This window comes from Dermacentor andersoni, chromosome 4, assembly GCF_023375885.2.
Source record: "Dermacentor andersoni chromosome 4, qqDerAnde1_hic_scaffold, whole genome shotgun sequence".
NCBI lineage: Eukaryota > Metazoa > Arthropoda > Arachnida > Ixodida > Ixodidae > Dermacentor > Dermacentor andersoni.
Window position 1 is genome coordinate 38,881,080 of NC_092817.1, and position 23,495 is coordinate 38,904,574.

The window sequence follows — 23,495 nt, forward strand, 5'->3', positions numbered from 1 at the left end:
CGTGGATATGGCTACACAAATAACGCGTTCTCAAAGTAAAATCTTTATAAAATGTTTCTATTCACGCATATTACATCTTTACTCACCTACAATGCATGACCAAGCGAAGAAAAGCAAGAACAGACGACAAACTGTTTCAAAGCGATCGCGAACCTTGTAGTCTGTCCTCCGACTTTAGCGGCCCGCTGATACTTTTTACGGATCATATAATCGTACACGCAATAACAAATTCTCATAGTTAAGCAAAACATGTTTTTGCGTAGTAATAAAACCAAAACAGCTTTTCCCGTGCTCTTTTAGTAGAAAATGAATCATTGCGACAGACGGAACGGTGCTTGCCAAGCGCGTCTTCAAGGTGTCCTGTCTCTCCGAGAACAATGCCAATCCGAAGTCACAATATACCGGCATTCCCATGCATACCACAGCGCAGCAGCGCCAGATTTCCCTCTAGGTAACGTAGTGAGAAACTCTATGCACCAGGGTATGCATTCTTGTGCCATTCTGTTCCTGATTTACGTCAGAGAATAATTATTTATTTATTTTTGCAACAGCAATAACAACCGTGCATGTACTTATATAAAAATACTAATCAAGTATTTATGGAAATAAAAATACATTGTGAGAAAGTGTTGCGCCCTTGAGCGGCATGCTGCAAGGGCGCAACACTGCAGGCGTCATAGCATCTGCTATGACGCCTGCTCGCTGCGAACGCGAGGCTTTTCTCGCAAACGACAGGCACCTAATTGTTAACTGTCTCGCTCTTTCGAAAGGCTGCGCCGGCTGTCACGACTGATGAACGTCTTCGAGTACTTTTAAGTACACCTGCTGCACTGCTAGCAGGGACGATTGAGGCCTCCTACGAGTATGCATCATGTTATTTTATGTTGACGTACCGCTTCCGAAGCGTTACGGCGTGGCTTTGCACTTACCCATTTTGCGACACCAGGCTACAGCCAGGAAGCAGCAACCTTTCCTACCACAAGTAAGTTTGTGTTCTAAAAGTCCTAAACACGCATTTCAATGAGCACATAAACGAGCAATGCATAATGAATCCCTCAATAAAATTTTATTGTCAAGCCACTGTAAGTACAACTATCTATGTCTTGCATCAGTAGCGCCTTCTTTTTCCTATTCTGAAGTTTCATAAAGCACGTAACGCTACAGCGCGCCAACCTGACACACATAACAAACCAAGGTCCAAACGGTCAAAACATGTTCTTTCAACGTTTACGATGTCGTCGCTTTCTCGTCAGGACTTCGACACCACACCGCGACACAAACATCGTCCCAGCCGCTGGCCCAGCGCGCTTTCGCCACTCCGAGCAACATAACAAAGGCAGAGAGCTTTGAGTAGCACTGTCCCACTGCAGTTTATAGCAATTGCGCTTGGAGCGAAACCAAAACTGCCAAAAAAATACTTGTAGACTAGTTCACCAGTCAACAGAATGCCAATCCGAAGCCTGTACTTCCCATCATTCCCATGATGGTTGAACGATCGCAGCGCCAGATTTCCTTCTAGGTATACTAATATGAGCAATGTCTTACCAGTACTCACGTACGGGGCAGAAACCTGGAGGCTTACAAAAAGGGCTCTGCTTAAATTGAGGACGACGCAACGAGCTATGGAAAGAAGAATGATGGGCGTAACGTTAAGGGATAAGAAAAGAGCAGATTGGGTGAAGGGACAAACGCGAGTTAATGACATGTTAGTTGAAATCAAGAAAAAGAAATGGGGCATGGGCAGGACATGTAATGAGGAGGGAAGATAACGGATGGTCATTAAGGGTTACGGACTGGATTCCAAGGGAAGGGAAGCGTAGCAGGGGGCGGCAGAAAGTTAGGTGGGCGGATGAGATTAAGAAGTTTGCAGGGACGACATGGCCACAATTAGTACATGACCGGGGTAGTTGGAGAAGTATGGGAGAGGCCTTTGCCCTGCAGTGGGCGTAACCAGGATGATGATGATGATGATGATGATGATGATGATGATGATGATGATGATGATGTGAATGGAATGGAATGGAAAAACTTTATTGCTCTATATCTCGGAGAGATTGGCGGTGGGCCGGTGTCTTCATGTCTTGAGTCCTGGCCGCTTCACATGGTCGGCGCTCGTATTCCAGGGCACCGCTGAGTCTTGCTGCCTCGCAAGCGTGCTGCACAATTGAAACTCTATGGTTGTCTGGGATCAGCATAGAAAATGCGTCAGGCACGTGCCTGGAACGCTGTCGCCGACGCGTGCCATCCCCGGCAGCTAGCGCCGTTCGGCCCAGCCAAGCGGCCGAGAATGCAACTACGGCTGTCACGTTCGCCCCCATTGCAGCCCGCATAGAGGAAGGAGAGAGAGAGAGAGAAACAACTTTATTCGGTCCACTATAGACGTAAGCAAGCTCCACGTCACCTGGCTAGGCCCACTCGGGGACCATCAGGTGAAACCTGACGGCCCTCTCGCGAGCCCTCTGGACTGCCAGGATTTGAGAGGTCTGATCCTGGGCCTTAATTAACTTCATCATTTCCTCTTGAGTGAAAGGGGGACCGGCAGAAGCGCAGCCCCACAGGACATGTTCGAAGTCCGCATAATCACCACACAGAGGGCAGTCCGGGCTTGGGAACCGTTCGGGGTACATTGTGTGCAGCGCCGCGGGGCTCGGGTAAGTGCTTGTTTGCAGAAGCCTTAGAGTGACTGCCTGGGCCCTGCACAGCGAGGAGTGCGGCGAAGGTAGGAGTCTTCTTGACATATAATTATATTTGCAGATTTCGTTGTACGAGTAGAGAGGCTCGGGTCGCCCAGGAGAGGACGCGTTGCCCAGCGCACGGTTCGTGCAGCCGAGTGCGCCTCCTCGTTGGGGTTGATCGAGGCACCCTCAATGGTTCCAAGGTGCGCAGGGAACCAGGCCAAAGAGTGATGTTTCATGTCTTTGGCACTTTGGATGATACGTAGGGCCTGGGGAGCCACCATTCCCATCTGAAAGGCCCTGACAGCGGCCTTGGAATCAGAATAAATCGTGTAGTGTACACTGTCCGTTAATGCAAGAGCAATAACAACCTGCTCTGCAACGCTGGAATTAGAAGTGCGGACGGTAGCGCAGCTAAGGATTTTAGAATCACCGTCGATGACCACTGAGGAGAAGGCCTCTTCTTGAACATACGAAGCAGCGTCTACGAAGCATGTTCGGTCCTTGTTCAAGCGGGCACTGGCGAGCAGAGCTTTACCCCTGGCTCGTCTTCGTCCTTCGTTGTAGGTGGGATGCATATTTCGTGGCAACCGGTGTATGTAAATCTTGGACCTTACGTCGCTAGGCAGCTTCACAGCGTCGAGACTGACGACCGTGGGGTTACGTCCCAGCTTGCCAAGTATGGCTCGGCCCGCTGGCGTACCGGAAAGTCTGACAAACTGGGAAAATTCTTGGGCTTCAATGATTTCCTCGAACGTGTTGCGAATTCCCAAATTGAGGAGGTCTTTTGTGTGCGTTCGGATGGGAAGGCCGAGGGCAAGCTTGAAGACTCTTCTGATTAGGGCATTGATCTTGTTGCGCTCCGATACGAGCCAGTTGTGCATAGCTCCTGAATAAGCGAGGTGGCATAACACGAAGGCGTGGATAATCCGGATCAGATTGTCTTCCTTGATTCCGCGGTACCTGTTGGCGATTCTTCGGATCAGGCCGAGGGCGCTTTCGGTCTTGGAGCAAATGCGTTTGACGGCGGCTCCATTGGCCCCGTTCGACTCGATGAACATTCCTAGGACCCTGATAGTGTCTACCCGCGGTACTGGGGAGCCCTTACCGGTGAGTAACGTAATGCGGCTCTCTGTTGCTGGCTTCCAGGACCGGTGTGAACCGCCTCTGGGCCTCTTCTTGTAGAGCAAGAGCTCGGATTTAGCGGGCGAGCACCTTAGCCCGGTGGGGATAAGATACCGCTCCGTCACATCGATGGCCTCTTGCAAAGCACCCTCGACCTGCCCTTCACATCCACTGGAACACCAGATGGTGATGTCATCCGCGTAGATCGTGTGGTTAATGTTCGGGATTTTGTTCAAGGCCCTCGACAGGTTGATCAGGGAGATGTTGAACAGCGTCGGAGAGATCACTGCCCCCTGAGGTGTTCCCTTTGGCCCAAGCTGGATTTCGTGGGTCAAAAACTCGTCAATCTTGAGTCTAGTGGACCTTGAGGAAAGGAAGGAGCGCACGAAATTGTACGCCCGTTTGCCAACGTTACACTCTGTCAGGCTCTTGAGAATAAAGGCGTGCGATATGTTGTCAAAAGCCTTTTCCAGATCCAAGCCGAGAATTGCCTTAGTGTCGGCGGAGGTAGAGTCAATGATCTGGTGCTTGATCAGTCTCATGGCGTCCTGAGTCGAAAGCCCCGACCTGAAAGCCAATCATGTTGTGTGTATAGCATTCGTTAGACTCGAGATGGTCAGTGAGGCGGTTAAGCATGGCGTGCTCGGCCATCTTTCCAACACACGACGTCAGGGAGATGGGCCTTAGATTGTCGATGCTCGGCGCCTTACCTGGCTTCGGTATGAGTACTGTGTGGGCTGCTTTCCAGCTATTGGGAATGAGGCCGCTGCACCAGATATCATTCATCTTGTGCGTAAGGAACTCGATTGAGGCGTCGTTGAGATGCTTGAGCATTTTGTTGGTGATCCCGTCGGGCCCAGGGGCAGATCTGCCGTTGAGGGATGCGAGAACTCGCTTGACCTCAGCCACGGTAAAATCCTCGTCCATAGATGGTACGTCACGCCCTTCGTACTCGGGAAACTGGGGGGGGGCACCGGATCGCCCGTGGCCTCCAGGTACTTGTCTATGAGGTGCTCCGTGACTGCCTCATCTAGAGTCGAGTCGGTCGCCAAATGGACAGCTTTCGCCAAAGCTCTCTTCTGGTTGGACTTGGTGTTGCCATCGTGCAGTAGGTGCCTAAGGAGACCCCAGCTTTTACCGTTCTTGAGCTGGCCCTCCACCGAGTCGCACAGTTCGTCCCATTGCTGCTTGCATAGCACCTTGCAATGAGCCTCTATCATCTTGTTTATATCGGAAATTTTCTTGCGTAGTCTTCTGTTATGGCGCTGAGTCTTCCATCTCGCGAGCAGTGCCTGCTTGGCTTCCAATAGATGCGCCAGCCTACTGTCCATCCTGTCCACCTCCAGATCGGTTGTCACCTCCTTGGTGGTTCTAGCCGCATCCTTCTTTATCTCGTCGCACCAAGAGTCTAAGTCCATATCATCGTTAAGGACGCGCTCGGAGCGGTTGGCTCGGAACAAGTCCCAGTCAGTGAACCTAAAGGTCCTCGTTTTGTTACGGGCAGCCTTGATCACCGCTTCGATGATGCAATGATCGCTACCGAGGTCCATGGCTGTGTTGGTCCACTTGACGTTTTCCAGGTTCTTGACAAAGGTAAGATCCGGAGTCGTATCTCGGCACACCGAGTTCCCTCTCCTGGTTGGAAAGTCTTTATTGGTTATCAGCGTAAGATCTTCCTCCGTTGCCGCGTCCCATATGTCTCTACCCTTCTTGGTATTGGTACAATAGCCCCACGCCTGATGCTGAGCATTAAAATCCCCCATGACGACTAGAGGCTGACAGCCGGCCAAATGCACGGCCTTCTTGAGAATACCACCAGGCCTGGCTCTGTGTACGCTGGGTCTGCAGTAAACATTCAGTATGAAGATACTGTTTCTTCTTAAGCGCTGCGTAGGGGGGTCGACAAGGAGTTCGGCCATGACGTACTCGATCCCATTGTCCGCGGGACCAAGGTCTCGCTGAAGGCACGTGAACTTTTTACAGACCAGGATAGCGACCCCCCTTCCTCCTTCAGTGGAAGCCACCGTAAGGAAACCGGGGAGCTTGATAGGTGATGATGTGATCGTTTCTTGCAAGGCGATTACTTGGGGTTTCTCTCTTACGCTTTTTAGGTATTGTCGCAGGGTCGCCCGTTTGCTGACGAACCCTGCGCAATTCCACTGCCACATTGTTATGACGTTAGTTCTGTTATCCATGTTTGGGCTTGGGAATGGATTGCGAAAGTGCCGCATTCATAATGGCACCCTCCGTGGGTGAGGCAATGACGCTGTGCAACTTTGGGACTTGTGCTGTAGATGTGCTTGGCAAAGATGCGTGGCTGGTCCCCTCCAGCCTAAGTATTCTAGCGCTGAGGGCGACCAGGCCCAGCTGAGGGTGCGCGATCATTTCTTGTACGTGAGAGAGACCTGTCTGTATGTTGGAGATGGCGTTCTTGAGATCAGACAGGAGTTCTACCATTTCGTCTCCCCTTGAGTCATCCAGGGCACGCCGCTTCACTGCAACCGTCTTGGGAGGGGCCTCCACTGCGTCCATGGCCGAAGAGCGTGCGGCAGGCTGAGAAGCTGGCTGTGTGAGCGCCAATCTTCGTATTTCCGCCATCTCGGTGGCTAGCCGACTGATTTCCTGCTTGAACAGAGCGTTTTCCTTCCTGAGACTATCATTGGCACGCCTAAGTTCTTCGAGCTCATTCGTGAGACGCAGGTCGTGCGAGTCTTGAGAGTTGAACGCCTGCGTTTGGTTGCCACGGGCCCTATCGGCCCACGTTGGAGAGGACTTGCCTTTACCGCCGTTGGGGGTCTTCGGACGGGAGCTGTTGGATGAGTCGCTCTCAGTACGGGACTTGGAGCAGCTTCTGGAGCTGGAGCGCGCTGGAGAAGGCGATGTGAGTCGCGATATCGAGGTAGAGCGACTTCTGGAGCCCCGTCGGCTTGTAGAGCGGCTTCTCGAGCGCAAGCGTCTTCTGCCCCTAAGGTTGGTGCTGGATGAGGCTTGCGGATTGGAGGATCGAACGATCGACGGCGTGGGGAGCTGCTCTTGCTGCCTGGCACGCTCGAAGCGTCGTCGGCGAACAATGTATGGCGTCTTGAATCTATGCGCACACTCTTTGCCGGCTGTAAGGTGCGGACCGCCGCATATCTTGCATTTTGGTGTGCATTGATGCTGCTGATCTGGATTTGGCAGGCTGCATCCCCGACAGATGACGTCGCTCGGTGTTGGACATACATCGGCGCGATGCCCGAGTCTTCCGCAGACGTGGCATACGTCCACTTGCTTTCGATATAGGGAACATTTCATCAGGAGCGTTCCGTACCTGACAAAATTCGGTACCCGCTGCCCGTCAAAGGCGATGATGATGGTCCCAGTCTGAGCGTTTCTCTTGGCTGCTAGTGCAAGAGGATTGTTCTGGTTAACAATCTTGCCATCCACCGTCGCTGGGTCGTCTTGTAACGGTATGCCACGAATGACCCCCTTGCACGTGGAGTGCGGGGCTGTCTCGTACGCGCAGAGTTCGTGGATCTTGCCTGTGATTCGGATTTGCTTGATGCGGGCATATCTATCGGCATTCTCTCGTCTGGGAGTGCTGGCCACCATGATGTTTTGCTGCAAGTTCGGGCACAGAGTGTCTTGCGTGAGCTCGTGCTGGCTGATGCCGGAGGCTGCAAGTATTGCGTCAGCCACCGTGGCCGCTCCAATTTTGGAAATATTCAGCCCACCTCTTGGTCTAATAACGATCTTCGTATCTTCTTTGGGAAGAACAGGCATTCGGCTTGCCCTAATAATCTTGGTCTTCAGCGCTGCGCCGCTAGACTTGTAGCTGTGGGGAGCCAAAGGCGTCGCCATGGCGTTCGGGTTAGCTTCCCGCGATTTGGCGCCAGCTCTTCTAACACCTGCTGTTTGCGATCCCTGCTCTTGAGTGACTTCCTCCGGGAGAATATTTTCTCCCTCTACTTGATATTCCATGATGGTAGCGGACGAGTGGCACTGAGCCGCCCCGGAGGCCAAGGCGTGGTCTCCGAAGTGCTCGTTTGACGCCGCCAACGGATGCACAGGAATGTCCGTAAAATGGTGAAAAGTCACTCACTGTGGCAAAAAGGGTATCCACGTGGTCCTTACAACTTTACGGAAAAGATATGCACAAATAAACATTGGCTCGCGACGATGAAATACAAGAAAAGCTGGGGAAATGCGGTAACCGAAGAACGCGTCTAGACTCGCCGCCTTCTTCTTCTTCCTCCGCATAGAGGAAGGAAAAAGATAAGACGGAGCACACCGCATTGCGATTGAAGTCAAACCTGGTGATCTGACACGCGATTGCACGTCAAAATGCGCGGTTGTTTTTGGTGTTCCCGCTCTGATAATGCTGAACTCTCGGAGATTATGAACAGTGACGCACAACAACGCCTCAAGCCTGTGTGTTCTGTGTACTACGTACTACGCAGAGGAAAATCAATGCTGCACGCAAGGTAACGTGTAACAACTCACCACTCTCGTATTGGGCTAAACGCTGAAGAAATTACGCATTCGCCGTCAACAGCAGCGTTAGTTATCGCCACTCAAAGCAATCAGCGTGCAAAGCTTCGCTTACATCGATTCCCACAGGGCGTGGGATCCGCAATTTTTTTTACCACTATATCGCCGCCTTTGCAGTCAACAATTGTAGACAACAATGTCGCAGTTTCGCGATCGTTTTCAGCGAACGTCTCCTAAAGTCCTTCTCATCCAATTCCACAAATGCGAAAACGACAAACGCCACGTTCGCGCTGCGCGTCTACTTGTGTTCATATCAGCATCGCTGAATAAAGGAGGCGATGATATGAGTATGTATGGTTAAGTTACCAGACCTGAAGAGTGTTGCAGGGCCACTGTAAGCTTCATGTTTCTGCAATAAACCTCAGTCGAATGTGTAGCGATCTGTGTGTTGCTCCTTCGTACTTGTGTGCAGTTTCGTTGCCCTACTTCCATCATGCAGCATAAACCACCTATAGCCAACTTCTACGTTCTATTAAGCTTCCAAAACATGTTCGACTACGGAAAGAAACGCGTTGTCGGCGGCTAAAACGCAATTTAGCTGAATGCGGACGTCGCGGTGGATAATAAAAATTGCTTTGGTGTTAATCTTCATTCGTATAACAAGCAAACAAAACGAAAAAAGAAATCATCGAATTCAACGTATACATCTGCATAGGAACCTCTGCGAAGCGAAACTTTCGTTAAGCGATTAATGAAGTGAGACACACGAGGTTAATGAGGCAGAGAAGGCGCCCAATTCCCCCTTTTTGTCATTCAGATTACGCTATCTTCAAAAAAAAGTTTGTGTCGCATAACAAACACAGATGCATTGTCAAGAAAATTAACGGAATGAAGTAACTAACGGAGATTCCAACTATGATGAAAGCTATAAGGAAATCCTAGACAAATTGGCGTGCTCGATTCACCTATTCACAGAGTAGCGTTAGGTTTATGTTCTGAAAGCCAGCGGCGTGACCACAGAGGTAAGGGCACTTTGGTGTCGGGGCATCTCCCAAGAGTTATGTAGCACAGGTGAAAACACCCCCCTAAGAAAAAAATATGTACTGGCTATACGTATTACACGTACCTTCCTAAAAGCATGCCAAACCGCGCTATTCCCTAAAGCTATACGCTAATAAAAATTTTGTTCATGTATACTTACTTCACGCCACCAGCTCAATGTAAAGGGAACACGAAGAGGTGACGCAGACACTGCAATCCACAAACCGGCGTTTCTTGCGTCTGCATCTTCTCTTTGTGTAATATTAATCCCACTTGAACTTGACTCTCCAAGTATGCGCGCGCGCTCACGTGACCATGCAGAATGCTCAGATTGCACTGTACCGTAGCAGAATATCGGTTACCTGCGCAGGTGCATTTTAGGTCAATTTTAGGTCAACGTTAATCATATCACGTCGCTCAAGGAACAAGCCACCGCACATATCGCAGAGTCTGCGTTCCAGGGCATGCGCACGGCGTCCTTTTTTGTCAGTTACCGGAGTGGGCACGTCCACAGGCCTAGCGTTATATACACTCACAGTACACGTTCCTCTATCGTTTGAATTGGTTCGCTCCTCCCTTATCTCACTTCCTGGGGCTATAGGCAGTATTGCGAGCTTCACAAAGAAGGGACGTGTACCGATAGAAACCGGTTCAATGGCTCTCTGTTTTTTCTCTCTTTGCATTTAGCTGCGCCCTCGCAGTGTTTGCCGACCTCCTCAACTTCGGCTTGTCTTAGTTTCCGACGCTCCCGTCTTCGTGTGTCCGGCCGCCCATACCTGCTTCCCTTGAATTCACCGACCGCACGGAACGCGACACGCAGGAGGCGAGACACCGGAATCCGCGATAAAGGTGAGTGGCCCATCGCCCGGACAAGGTTGCTGGGACGCCGCCGCTATGGTTTACCGGGCGGGCATGGATGTCTCGCGGATGAAAATTGTCGCCTAATTCCAGAACATCCGCGTGTGGTCCCGTGGCTACGGCATTGCGCTGCCGATCGAGCATGAGGTCGCGGGTTCGAATCCGGCCACGGCGGCTGCCTTTCGGTAGGTGCGGAATGAAAAAAAAAAAAAAGAAACGCTCGCGTATTTGTATTGACTCTATTTGTATGACGTCGTACGGGTCGACCGGGAATCACCATCTGTACGATGCGGTGGCCACGCCTGTTTTGGCGCAGGTTGCGAATAGCCGCGTTTGCCGAGCGTTGAAATCTCGGTCGCGAAGTGGTGGAAACGGTTACCGACCGCAGCTCGGGACGAACACTGAGACGCTTCGGAAGCGTACTCGCAGTCTCGTAAAGCTGTTTGTGACGTGGTTGGCGCGATATGGGCACCCGTTTCGGCGGACTGGAGCACCCCTTGTGCGAGACCTATAACCTAACCTAAATCTTTCGCGCACCATTCACATGCACCGCTTATGGTGCGGCCGTCGTGTCGTACTCATAGACACCGACATTTAGATTTAGGTTCACGTTAAACAACCCCAGGCGGTAAAAAATTAATCCGGAGTCCTGCCCCACTACGGCGGGCCAGTTAATCAGGTCGCGTATTTGGCACGTAGAACCACAGAACTTGACTTAATGCCTCCAGGCAATAACCACGCACGGAACGGCTTCAGCTAAGTAAAGACGACTGTAAATTTACCCGGTCATGCCTCAACACAATTCGACATGCTCACCTTTGTTTCTGCTCATCCAGAGTTCACTTCCCCCCAAAAAAAAGCTATCCAAGTAAAAATAGCATTAGTATATATAGTAACGAATTAAATAATGATCGGTTTGCTGAAACATCTACAAGTGGTAAATATGCTCCAGTTTATTGAAAGCACTGCTATAAGCTGCACCTTAGGTTTCCCGCGCTTAAAGCAAAATTCGAGGCATCAAAAAATGCCTTGGGCATTACAATGATAAAGACGTTGATGACACAGCGACAGAGCCAACTCTGGCTCTGTTTCTGTGTCGTTTAAATGTGCGCTCGTCGTTAATCAGCTGATCGTGTGTCGACTTGCCCAAAACATGTGCGCTGCGACCATAACACTTGGCCGACACTTCAGTGGAGGAGCGTTTAATTTGCGCGGCCACTGTGACAGGTGAAATAATAAAAAAAAAAACTTTGTCTTTGAGCTTTCGTGGCGGTTAATACATGTGACACCGGCGTAATTCCTCTCGAACGCCTAGACTGGTGGCCAAAGCGTGCTCAACCGGACGGCTACGTAGCGGTGTAACATCGCACAGACAAATTATTACACTTAACAGGTGTTCTCGCTCATTTTCTTTCTTTGTTACGTCTGTTCTTCGCGTTCCGTTCCTTCTCAATAGCACGGACACAGTTTTTGCTTCGTATCGAAAGCGTAAGCACGTGGTACTGCGCAACAAGAAAGGAGATCCAGACTCCAGTGGAAGGTATGTAAGGCATCTATGCCTTCACATGTAGACACTATTGACAGTCGTCGAATTAACTCGGCAGCTAGTAAAAGAAGCCATTAATCATCGAATTCAGCATTAAAGCGTCACTGAGAATCGTGTCGGGCACAAGCCTTAGTTTGTTCTTAGGCCCTCTGTGGCCCTCTGTGGCCCTCTGTTTCCACAACTTCTCTCGCGTAAAACCATTTCTAATCGATTTGTGTTCGGGCGTCCGCCCCTCGCGATTGCGATCGTCCTGATGACGAGACGATCGCTAAAGCGACGGTCGTTTGCGGAAGACAGTTACGTTAGATTAATTTAGTGAATACGCGACTGAAGCTCTCCAGGGACACTTGAGCTAGTCACCACGTATTTCAGGCCCGGGGGCGAAATAATATTGTCTACCGGTAGGGCTTTTTTTTCTTCTTGCTTCTGTTGTTGTTCGTGGCACAAAAGCGTGCTACTAAATTGTGCACGAGCATTTTTTTTTTTAGTTTTCCCAAATCTAAATATGGCTGCCGCGGCCGAAATCGGGTTCGTAATTCGATACCTCGAGCCCAGCAGCGCGATGTCATAGCCACTGGGTTAGCCATCACAGTGGCTTGGCTGCACCAGTGCGCACCAATATTCATGAGACAAACATATTTTTCTCGTCATCCTCTTTCGTTTTCTTTTTTTTTTTGCAAGACATATTTATATAATTATGAGTCCATCTTTCTGGCAAGGATTTTACTCAAAATGGCACCAAATCTCAAATTATTTCCTTTCTAGCTATTTAACAAGTACGTGCCTATTCTTTTCACTAATCTAATTGTGCATTATATTTCCTCATTTTCTTTATGATTATAACTTTTAGAGCAGATGAGAAATTGCAAATCGTGTCAGTGTCACCGTTATACATTCCGTATTCAAATAACGTGTGGCACGGATAGTCTGTTCATATTTGCAAGCTTTACCAAGCCGGCGCCTCAAGGAAGAGCGAAAGAAGACAAGACGCAGACGAATTAGCACTTGTGCTACGTGTGCCTTCTTTCGTCCTGCCTTTGCGTGTGCACCTGTTCAAACGTGCAAACCTTCCCATCGTCGCCAGTATGGAAGACTCGACTCTTAATATTTTCTTTCCTAGCTGTGAGACACCTAGATATTGACAAGTGTACTTGTTTATCTTTATCGGGCGAACCCGCTTCACCGCCTAACAAATGTTATCGTACAGCGCAGGATGCGCCTGCATGTACCGGAAGTTTCTGGAATGTTATCGATGGTTCCATCTGCTGTTTGGTCACCGATCCTTGTGTAATCTTATTGCATGTAATGCGCGACGCAAACAGTGTAGAACTTTGTGGAAGACATGTGGGTCCCAGCGATTACTCTGGAACATTCGATGACTGATGTATGAAAGCCGACGCGCTAGAACCGCTGATCAGATTTCAATGACCGCCGATCGTGTTCGCCGCTATTGCTGTCCTTTGAATGTAACTTGCTTTTGTGGGCGCAAGTTCGCCCAATAAGTTTCGCCGGCTTTTAGGAGGCACATTAAATGCGCTTTTGCGTGTTTACGACTGAAATAGTCGCACAATACGCATTTGTTAACGCACGTAACCTTCGGCATGCGTCACTCTGCTTGAACATTTAACTGTTTCTCTTTTTTAATTGTTTTCAGAATGAAGGTGTGCATCCTTCTGCTCGGCATTGGGGCACTAGCTACAGCAAATGCAAGGAGCCAGGAGATTGACTGGGGTAATTATTAATTCGTACGCTATTTCGTCCTTGCACGTAGCACTGACATTAAGTTCACACCGCGCACCGGTTGCAACAGCTGCCACGTCAACATTAGATTTATTCGAATGAACAATCCGACCCACACATACTGAGGTGAAGGAAAGCTCATGGAGAACCGTACGCTGCTTGAAACGAAGTTGATTAGTTCTCGCGTCTTATTCGGATTAGATATAAACCGAGCTGGTGTCCTTCTGCACTTCGCCGCCAACCATGCCACGAAGGGGCCAAGGTTGCAACCATGTTACGTAGTCAAGAACGCGTTAGCACGTATGTCGCTCTACCTAAGAGAATAGTCCCAGTTCAGAGCAGTGGTAATAGCCGTCTGAATTAGTTAATTCATGCATCCATTGCTTCATTTATTTTTTTTTATTTGCTGGAGGGGGGGGGGGGGAGGACAGTGAGATTCTAGTCTGTTTCCTGTTGGAACGTTGGTGCATCAACCAAATGAGGTTGCCAAATTTAATTTATCCATGCATAATAGCTCGAAATCGTCTCAGAAGTTTGAGCTCCCCCGTGAGATTCAGCACTCGGTAACTGCTGAGAAAAAAATTCAACACATCAGTAATACTTTTAACGATTTTTAATTGAAATCTTCCCTACAGCGTTACTTGCTTCTCTATAAACACATTGTTCATGTTGTATAATTTTTTTTCCCACTTGTTCTCTTAAGTGCACGCTGAGCAAATTTCAATGAAAACATGGAAAAGAAACCACGCAAGTAAATAAATTACAACTGTTGGCAATTCGTGCGAAATGCCGTCTAAATATAATGGATGGGAAGGGTCAGTGTCCACTTTCATTTCTTCTCAAAATGCATAAAGCCTTTCGTAACCTGGAAACCATAAGCGAGGCCGGAGCTTTATGGAACATGGTCATAACGGTGCGTTTTGAGGACCGGACAAATAAAGAATGCACGGAGAACAGCTTTCAAACATCTTCCTCGAAATCCTGCTATAAAACAGGCAAGCAAATTGACAAATCGAAGCCAGTTGATACAACGTAGCTAGGCAATTGTGCTAGTTTGCGATGTAACACGTCCATCATGTCATTTCATTTATCTCAGAGCCCCCACGTCTGATGCAATTTCACTAGCGAGTGGCATGGTTCTGGCGCGTACTTTTTTTTTTTTGTGCTGCTGACGTTCTGAATTGTATGCAAGCTGCACATACTGCACCACTGGAAATTCAGCGCTGCTATGCTTTCGCGAGAGCATATCTCTGCTTTCGTTGAGCTGCTTAAATCGCGTTGTGTTACGCAGCGACTGTAGAGGATGAATACCTTGACAACAAGCGCGAGAAAAAAATTCTAATACGTTCGCATGCTGATCACGTTGTTTTGCCGGCAGAGGCTCGTTCGCCGAACAGTGCCTACTACGACCGGCACATGGAGGACCTTCTGCACCACAAGCTGGAGAAGTTCAGATCCGTGATGCTCACGGGTTACCCTAGCCTCGGACTATCCGTCATGGACCCGCTCAACATTCCCCCCACCGACATGTCTTCCATCTTCGGAGGGGACGCGTTTCGCTTTCAGCTGCTGCACATTCAGGTAAACCGCCGATCAGTCACTGTGCGCGCCGCGCCAAGCATCCCAACGTGAAGCGCAAAAGAAAAAAAAAAAGAGAATGTTAAAACTGTACGGGACAGAGTGTTTGCGAAATATAAGGGTTTTTCACCTCTGTTCTTTCTCATTCACTGCGCTGTCGCCACCCATCGTTTCACAATAGGTAAGCAAACGGTCACACCAAGTGTTTCACGAAACGGAGTTCAATATTCCTTGAACAGGTGAAAGACGGTATAATTAAATGGTCTTCTCTTGAGCATTTTCATCGCAGTCATACACTTGAAAATGACTCGATGTAGTAATTGGACGATTATGCAAATTAGACACAATAACTTTTTAATCAACAGAGGCGTGCAATTCATCCCAGTGGATCATTTGAAGCGCGCCATCTGAGGTGCTGATAACCTTTTCCAGAAATGCAAACAGTTGACGCTGTTAATTTTTACCGCTCAATTAATTGCGACCGATTTCACGCATAAAAGCGAAACTAAACAGCTGAAGAATGCAACTGGCAGGCTCATAATAGACGTCCATGAGTAACGTGGTTGATTGTGCCTAACAGGGCGAGCATCAAGCGAGCACAGACAACTCGCAGGCAACCGAGGTCGCGAAAGTGAGGAAATACATGGAGGCCGCGTGGCAACAGAAACACACTCAGTAAATCAGGATACCTTGAAGATTGCCAAAAAATATATTTTTCTGACGTGACGTCCAAATAACCTTCTCACCATTCCCGGTCAGGCCAAGGATTGATTGTGCATTGCTAAATGTTTAAGTTGTTGCCTTAATTCCTGAGCACAAGCTTAGCTGTCTGGGAGAAATCGACATGACCGCAAAAACGGTAACGCTCACTTCGACGCACTGCTGCTATACACAACCAAAAAATTCTTTATAAAGTGCAACTCTGCACTTGCCAAAGCTAAAAAAGGCCTTTGGAGCAACGGCATACATCTAGACAATATAGAGCAGCACTGAAACAAAGATTAGCTTGATTTGTACTAACATTAAAGGAAGTCAGCAAGATTTCAACTAACCAAAGCTGCATTGTGTGTCAAATCGAGTATTTACTTGTCATTTAGCCATTTATTATTTCGCGAACATATCGGCAAGTTTCTATAGGATGCTGACCATAGATTGCGCAAATATGTCCAAGTATGAGTGTCAGCTTTGGCAATTTTTCATTCTCTTGCAATGCTAAGCCACCTGCAACATAATCTTTCGTATCGCCCCGATGCCATATCAAAGGGTGGAATGTATCGATTGGAATAATCAACACTTGTTCATTAAAGGGATATTTGCGTTTTAGTCTATCTGAAAACTTATAGGCCACCTGATCCGTAGCGCCTAGTCCACGTTGCGTTACGGGAAACAACCGCACATTATGTTTTATCGATATCACGCGAAGAAACCTCTATTGCCAGGATGGCTATATTTTAATTCCAAGCGGACCCAAATGTCAGCATGATTACTTGCTATAAGGGTTCGTTCACCTTGCAAACAATTTTTCTATTTCTACAGCTGCGTCAATTTTTTTTTTTTTTTGCACCTACTTCTTACAGGTCCGAAACCTCTCCATGTTCGAAATCACCAACCTAAGAGCGGATACTGAGAATTTGAAAGTTCACCTGACGTTGCAAGTTCCAAGGGTTTCCGGAAGGATGCAGTATTCCGTGGCTGGATCTCTCTACGAGGCTTTCCCCCTTCAAGGAAGCGGCCGTTGCGACCTCGTCTATCATGACGTCATGGTCACCACCACAGCGCGGCTCAGGGAAGCCAACGGGAAGTTCCAGTTCACAAAGTTTGAAGATTCCAATGTTGACTACGCATCTGAAGAAGTGTCGGTAAGCAGTTGGTTCCGCTACTGGTTATTACTGCGCATGACCTCTTACCATCATATTCGCAAGCGATAATTGACTCGATGCCCTCCCTATTGACTCCGTGCGATGATGATTAATGGCCTTCCCCTTTCGAAAGACTACCGCGCTGTCCTAGCCGGAAATGTCAAGAAAACAAAAAAAAACAAAGCAGATTGTTTTTCTTTGAAAAACCAGATTATTCTTCGCAGTCCAACCTTCCACTATGTTAGCAGCCTTTCCTTTGTAACGGGGGATGCAACCGAAGGCGCTAGGTGTCACTGCTGCTGTTAAGAGGAAGCTTTAGCATGGGCCCAACTCTGGCGCGGCCTATTCAAATACATGTAAAACGCAAAAACGCTTTTCTGAAATAACCCCTCGACCAATTTCAATGAAATTTGTTGCATTTGAGAGAGGAAGTTAAATTCTAGTGACCGTTGGAAGCGGAATTTTGATTTATGGCCTGAATTTTATGAAAAATGATTTTCAAAATTTTTCAAGTTTGAAACAATGGGCGCACGAAGTTTATAAATTAATAGCTCTGCATCAAAAGCAGATATCATGGTTCTGTAAACGGCATCCATCAGATCATTCAAAGGGGACAAATTCTATATGTCAATTTATATCTTCAGTGAAATTGCTACGCTTTGTACAAGCATTCTGCAAAAACTGTATTTCCATATTACTCAATTTTCTTTAGATTCATGTGTGACGTACCAATTTTGTCCGCTTTATATGTACTATCATATTCAATTCACAGAATTATGATTTCACTTTTGCTTGCTGAATTAGAGTGGCTGAGTTGCTTTTGCTTGCTGAGTAATGAAAATTTTTATTGTTGCCAATTTTTATTAAAAAATTGACGATATAAATCGAAAATTGAAAACCAACAGTCACTAGATTTTCAGTTTTTTCTTTTAAATGCCACAAACCTCGTCAAATTTAATGCAGTGGTTGCTGAGAAAAGGGAATACTCCTTTTACATGTATTTAGATGTATTTAGATGTATTTAGACCCGAGCTAAAGCTTACTCTTAAGCCAAGTTTTGCTTCTTTAGCTCCGAATGCAGAACAGTGCCGTTCCTCGTTTTGTAGTAGGTGCTGCGTTTCAATAACTTTTCTTACTATTCCTGCAGTTTTCTGAAGCTCTCGCAACTCATGTGCCTTCGAGCAGAAGCTCGAAATTCAAGTCATGTTTATTTTCCTTCATTAATGCCAAGCCTTGACCACAGTCTACAGCAGTATAAACTTGAATATTAGCTACTACAACAGCACAATTTCGGGTGAGCACAGAGCAAGAAAAAGAAAAGGAAAACGCCGATATACCTAACGGTAATGAGTGGTAGATTTGCCAAAATGTGCATACTCATACAGTGAAACTGCGACAATAAAACAAAAACAAAAGTCAAGCAAAATGGACTGAAGATGAATGCACGAGCTTCACCCAGGAAGAGCTGTCAGTGCAAAATGGGAGCATGTTGACGGGTATTATTCACGAAGTCCATTGAAGGAAACTAATTCGGAATCTAGGGCATATCTCTCGGTGAGTTCATTTGGAAGTGTGAGTAATCTAAATTGAAACATTTCGCGCACTGATTTGTGCGACAGGTGCTAACATGCCAATGCTCCATATGGCGTGTTTTATATTTTGGTACTTTCCCTGTGAACTCCACGATGTCAGTGAGTGATCTTTCTTTCTTACTCCTGACTTGTAAAGACGGTATAGTGTAAAAACCTTATAGCGATGTCACATTCACAATGCGAAGGAGAAAAAAAAAATATGTACGAGGCTAAGTAAATTAGATTTGCTCGCTGATCGGCGAGGAGCGCTACTGATACGCGATGGCCACTTTAGTGAAGAGCCGATGCCACCAGCAACTTCTTATAATCGAGGGGCAGTGCTACGTGAATTAACGTATGAGAAATGCGAAGGTCTAAAATTTGCGTCAACCATTTACGATGCACTGTGTGTGCAATGTTTCCTCGTCCCCTGTCGCGTAGTGGCATCTTTCGCAAGTTTTAAATAGCGCGAGCAGAAGACGACGACGACAAAGAACCACTTACGCACAGGACAAGCGCTGGTCCTGTGTGTATGCGGTCCTTTGTGGTCGTCTTTCTTGTGGTTGTTTAAACTCGCAATATGTAGCACCAACTAGCCACGAGAAGAACACACGTCACTCAACGTATACTGTTACGTGGACCTCGAGCGTATTTTCACTGCGTAAATATATAACTCCTCCTAATAGCAATCCAGGAGAAACACGGAAGGGGAAGGCGGGAGATGGAAATTCAAGACGATGAGCGAAAAGAGAACAAGGTGAAATCGGGAGCCAACGTTTCGACAAGTGGACTTCTCTTGTTCAACTTTTTCAGCATATACGTCGCCCTCTTATAAGTCCTCTTATCGAAACGTTGACTCCTGCTTTCACCTTGTTCTCGTTTCACACATCCTCCTAATAGCAACTCTTGCACTTAAGCTTTCGTTAATTTGATTGCTTGAACCGTGATCAATATACTCGTATTAATCGACTAAAATCACGCACCTCAAATGAGTCAAGTGAAGCACGCTTACATTTATCCGCGTATGTTCCAGTGAGTATCTCGAAAAAAATATCAGCTTCATATATCATCAAAGACGTTTTGGTGGCCGTCGACATTTACCTCTTACTCACACGTCTCCTTTTTTTTTCTTTTCTTTTTTTACGTAGTACCATAATGCTACAGCTCCACTGCTGCATTCTTAGGAATTTCAGCTCCACAGTTTGTATTTAAAGCAAACACGCAATGCTGCTTCATGACATATTTTTGCTGTTTTGTATACGTTACGCGCGAAAATTAAGGCTACCAATTCAACTACTAACTCATTGATTGAAGACTACCGAATAATTGAGTTTAAAAGTATATATTTGCTCTAGCTTTATTTATTTATTTATCTATTTACTAACTTATTTATTTATTTATTTATTTATTTATTTATTTATTTATTTATTTATTTATTTATTTACATTGAGAACGTTGGCAACTTCCGACGCCGGCTTTTCTACAGCATGTGGTTGTCAAGTAAGTGGGCATAAATTACAAGAGGAAATGGACATTCAAGCATGCACGCGCACACAATGACAATGACGCGCACTCAATGTCGACGCGCTTGAATCGATGAGCAAAGCAGTGAGACACTTCGTTCAATGTGCACGAATTCTGCGCAAGTGGAAGAAAGGTACAAAAAATCACGCAGGAACTTATCTGGGAGTTGTCTAAGTGCGCGTACGCATTGTGCCCCTTCCTCGTCTCCACGCTGCCTCGTGTCATTATCAATGTTATGAAACTTGATCAGGCCAGTAAAAGCTGCAGAGCTGCAGTGACACGAACTGCTGCGGACGGCGGCGCAAGGTGAATTGATGACGTTCCGATCATTATAAGCCGTTATGGCTCTTTAACCTTATCCGTCTGCGCTAAGCCATTACCAACCCTGATCAACTGTACTCCGGCGGCGGCTGCGCAAAGTGCGGCCGCGTCGGCCCTATCTTGAAAGCGATCTGCGTTGGAGACAGTGTGCGCCGAGTTCTGATAGCTTCGTGTGCGCTGTGTTCTCGCCGCTTAGTTCGCGTTTAAGCGAGAGGCAGCACGAAGGTCAATTCGCTCGCTGCTGCGGACCCTATCTTACATCGTGTTAGGTGGCAAACGGACGGACTCGCGTACGGATGAGTTTCCTCGTTGGGTAGGCATACAAATGTTTACGCATTTAAAAAGCTAGAGAACAGAGGTAAATGTTGTTAAACGAAGAAAAAAAACCTCATTTCCTTGGAAGACCAGTTCGTACAAGAGGCATGATCAACGCACGCAGGTACAGCAGGGACCTCCAGTGGGATCCGGCGGTGGCCTGGGCTCCCAGGTTGGCAGGGTCCTCTTCTGGACGCTGTCCAGGCAGGCCGCGAGGACGCTACCATCCAGCTTGCTGCGCTTTCTGAACGACGCCCTCGAGCGTGCTCCGAGGCCAGGCGCCCGCGAAGTGCCACTATGAAACGTTCTGTTCGGCCCTGACGGTGGTCTACAGGCCGGCACGACGTTCACCGCCGAACGTCGAAGCGTGCCTTTTTTTTTTTTCCACACACCTGGCATCAGCGGACTTGCTCGCTGCGCTGTTAGCACACCATTGTGATGGATTAACTGAAGCAGCTAGTATTAAGAGGGGGGAATTAACACAGAGCGAAGCACCCCATTCAGAGTGTCAACATTTTATTTAATCTAAGCTAATCAGTCATTCATAAAAGATCAAAAGGGTCACAGGAAGGTGGAGGTTTGGAGTGACCAACAGTGGATGAACAGTGGACGCCTCAGCCTGGAAGCAGAGAGACTGGTCTCGGTCAATGCTTGCTTCTTTTTTTTTTTCACGCAGCTAGTTAGGTGGGCACTCAACACTTGCAATGCTCAGTCATTCCATCAGGATTACTCAAAACCGCCATGTAAAAATTTGCTTTTTTTTTTCGCTCCAGCGCACGACTTGATCTCAGTGCTGTGCTCTCGTAACTCGCAGAAAGTTGAACATTCACTGTATGAATCATAGTCGACTTAGCTAAACAGCGATGATTGGAGGGCGCTGGGAGCAGCCTTCGTCCCGCAGTTTACAAGAAAATGACGCTGATGACTATGATTCGAATTGGAAGTCGCAGGTCCAGGTTCGAATGCAATTCGCATATAAGACCAGCACAGGCAATTCTAGCTTCATATTATATCATTTTCTTTTGTATTACCACAGCAGAATTCATCACACTAGAACCACAGGGCCTGACTTCCTTTTTCGAGGCTTGCTAAAAACTTCGCTGCGCAGCACTCCAACGTTCCAGAACAAAGCCAAAATTTGAAGATTATTAATTCAAGCCGTCATGCCAAGGAGGCAACCAAGTCACTTTACTTACTTAGTGCCTTGTAAGCAAGCTGTACAGGCTGCACAAACAATTGCGACGGCACTCCAGGCAAACCACAATTTAATAATATGCACCCTTGTGGCATCCCATTTCCCACCCACTGTCTTCTCATTTATTTATAATCATGCACAAATCATAATTGAACTAAACACACTTGTCGTACTTGATTCACTTCATTCAAGTTTTGCACAGTAAGTAATTCATTGAGAAAAGTTTTTTTTCATCCATTTCTTGCCAATAGCTCTTGTACACAATACAGCTTCCGCCTAGCGTCGAATACTCAACACTTGCGGCCCCAGTGTTGCTGTGAGATGGCGTCCATCTTGCCACCTACGTGCGATGACTACCATCTGAAAAGAACATTTCGGAAAAAGACATCATGGTAACACTTCATGAATAAATAAAAAAAAAAGCACATACTTGATTCACCCCATCTGTGTCAGTTTCCTTATAGCCAGACCATGGTCATACAAGCGGGAAAACGCCAATGTAAAGTTTTGGACCAGTCTCGGAAATCTCGGACTGGGTGATCATATCTCTCTCTCTCTCTCTCTCTCTCTCTCTCTCTCTATATATATATATATATATATATTATATATATATATATATATATATATATATTTACCTAGGTTCTTTTTGCCCTTCTTTTTGCCTAGGTTCAGAAACAGTTAGCAATTTTTAAAATTATGTTTGATCTTCATTCAGCAAAACACAGTTTATTCATCAGGTTCATGCCACAAACTGGGATGGCGTATATATGGAAGGTATTTTTTATATTTCATTTCAGAATTATTAAATGCATTGATCAGTGTACTACTTATTCACAAGTCACACATTAGTATTTGACTCCAAGAAATCCTCCGATCACAGATGCCATGTTGTGTTTCTATAACAAGAAAAAATAATCTTCACAAAAAGTAAGATAACAGTCCTTTAACAGAGACTTGAAAAATCGCTTCTGTGGATATTCAAACATTCTTTCTGCTGTTCTCAGGCGCGCAAAACGAGGCTACTACAAAAACAAAATATTTGCAAACGGAAACAATGCCAGACGTAACTGGAAACTAATTAGACAGCTTCTTAATATGAAATAGTCTGATTCGGGCATCAGAAAAATGTTCGCAATGACCATGGATACACCAGAGATACTAATGTTGCTAATGCATTTAGTGAACACTTTGTTGCTTCTGGTAACAGTCGTCCAGCTAGTGCAGTGCCTAGTATTTCGCGTAGCTTATGCTCATTTTATCTTCCTCCTGTTCCACGGCGTGAAGTCTACAATGTTATTTTTCCTTAGGAGGAAGCTTTAGCTCGGGCCCAACTCCGACGCGTCCTATTCAGATACATGTAAAACGCTAAAACGCTCATATGAGATAACCCCTGGACCAATTTCAATGAAATTTGTTGCATCTGAGAGAGAAAGCTAAATTCTAGTGACTGCTGGAAGCGGAATTCCGATTTAGGGCCTGAATATTGTGAAAAGAATTTTCAAAAATTCGAATGTTATAAAAAACTAGACGCACGAAGTTTATAAATTATTAGCTCTGTATCAAGAACAGATATCGTGGTTCTATGAACGGCATCCATTAGACCATTCAAAGCGGACAAATTCGGTATGTCAATTTATATCTTACGTGAATTTGTTACGTTGTGTAGAAGGGTTGCGC

At 46.8% G+C, this 23,495-nt stretch overlaps 2 protein-coding genes across 3 annotated transcripts in view; one reads left to right on the forward strand and one right to left on the reverse strand.

Annotated features, from left to right (window-relative positions):
- The first annotated feature begins 9,782 nt into the window (after positions 1 to 9,782).
- LOC126536961 (uncharacterized) lies at positions 9,783 to 22,210 on the forward strand. The gene is made up of 5 exons (XM_050184039.3): positions 9,783 to 10,160; positions 13,370 to 13,446; positions 14,834 to 15,036; positions 16,611 to 16,892; positions 20,748 to 22,210. The coding sequence occupies exons 2-5, from the start codon at positions 13,371 to 13,373 to the stop codon at positions 20,922 to 20,924; spliced, it is 738 nt and encodes a 245-aa protein (XP_050039996.1). The 5' UTR covers positions 9,783 to 10,160; position 13,370; the 3' UTR covers positions 20,925 to 22,210.
- LOC126536959 (uncharacterized) overlaps positions 21,119 to 23,495 on the reverse strand; it is a 30,719-nt gene continuing 28,342 nt past the window's right edge. For both annotated transcript variants that reach the window (XM_055073628.2, XM_050184038.2), the window contains exon 6: positions 21,119 to 22,178. In XM_055073628.2, the coding sequence (XP_054929603.1) occupies positions 22,159 to 22,178 (20 nt within the window). In that variant the 3' untranslated portion in view covers positions 21,119 to 22,158. The remainder of the gene's footprint in view (positions 22,179 to 23,495) is intronic.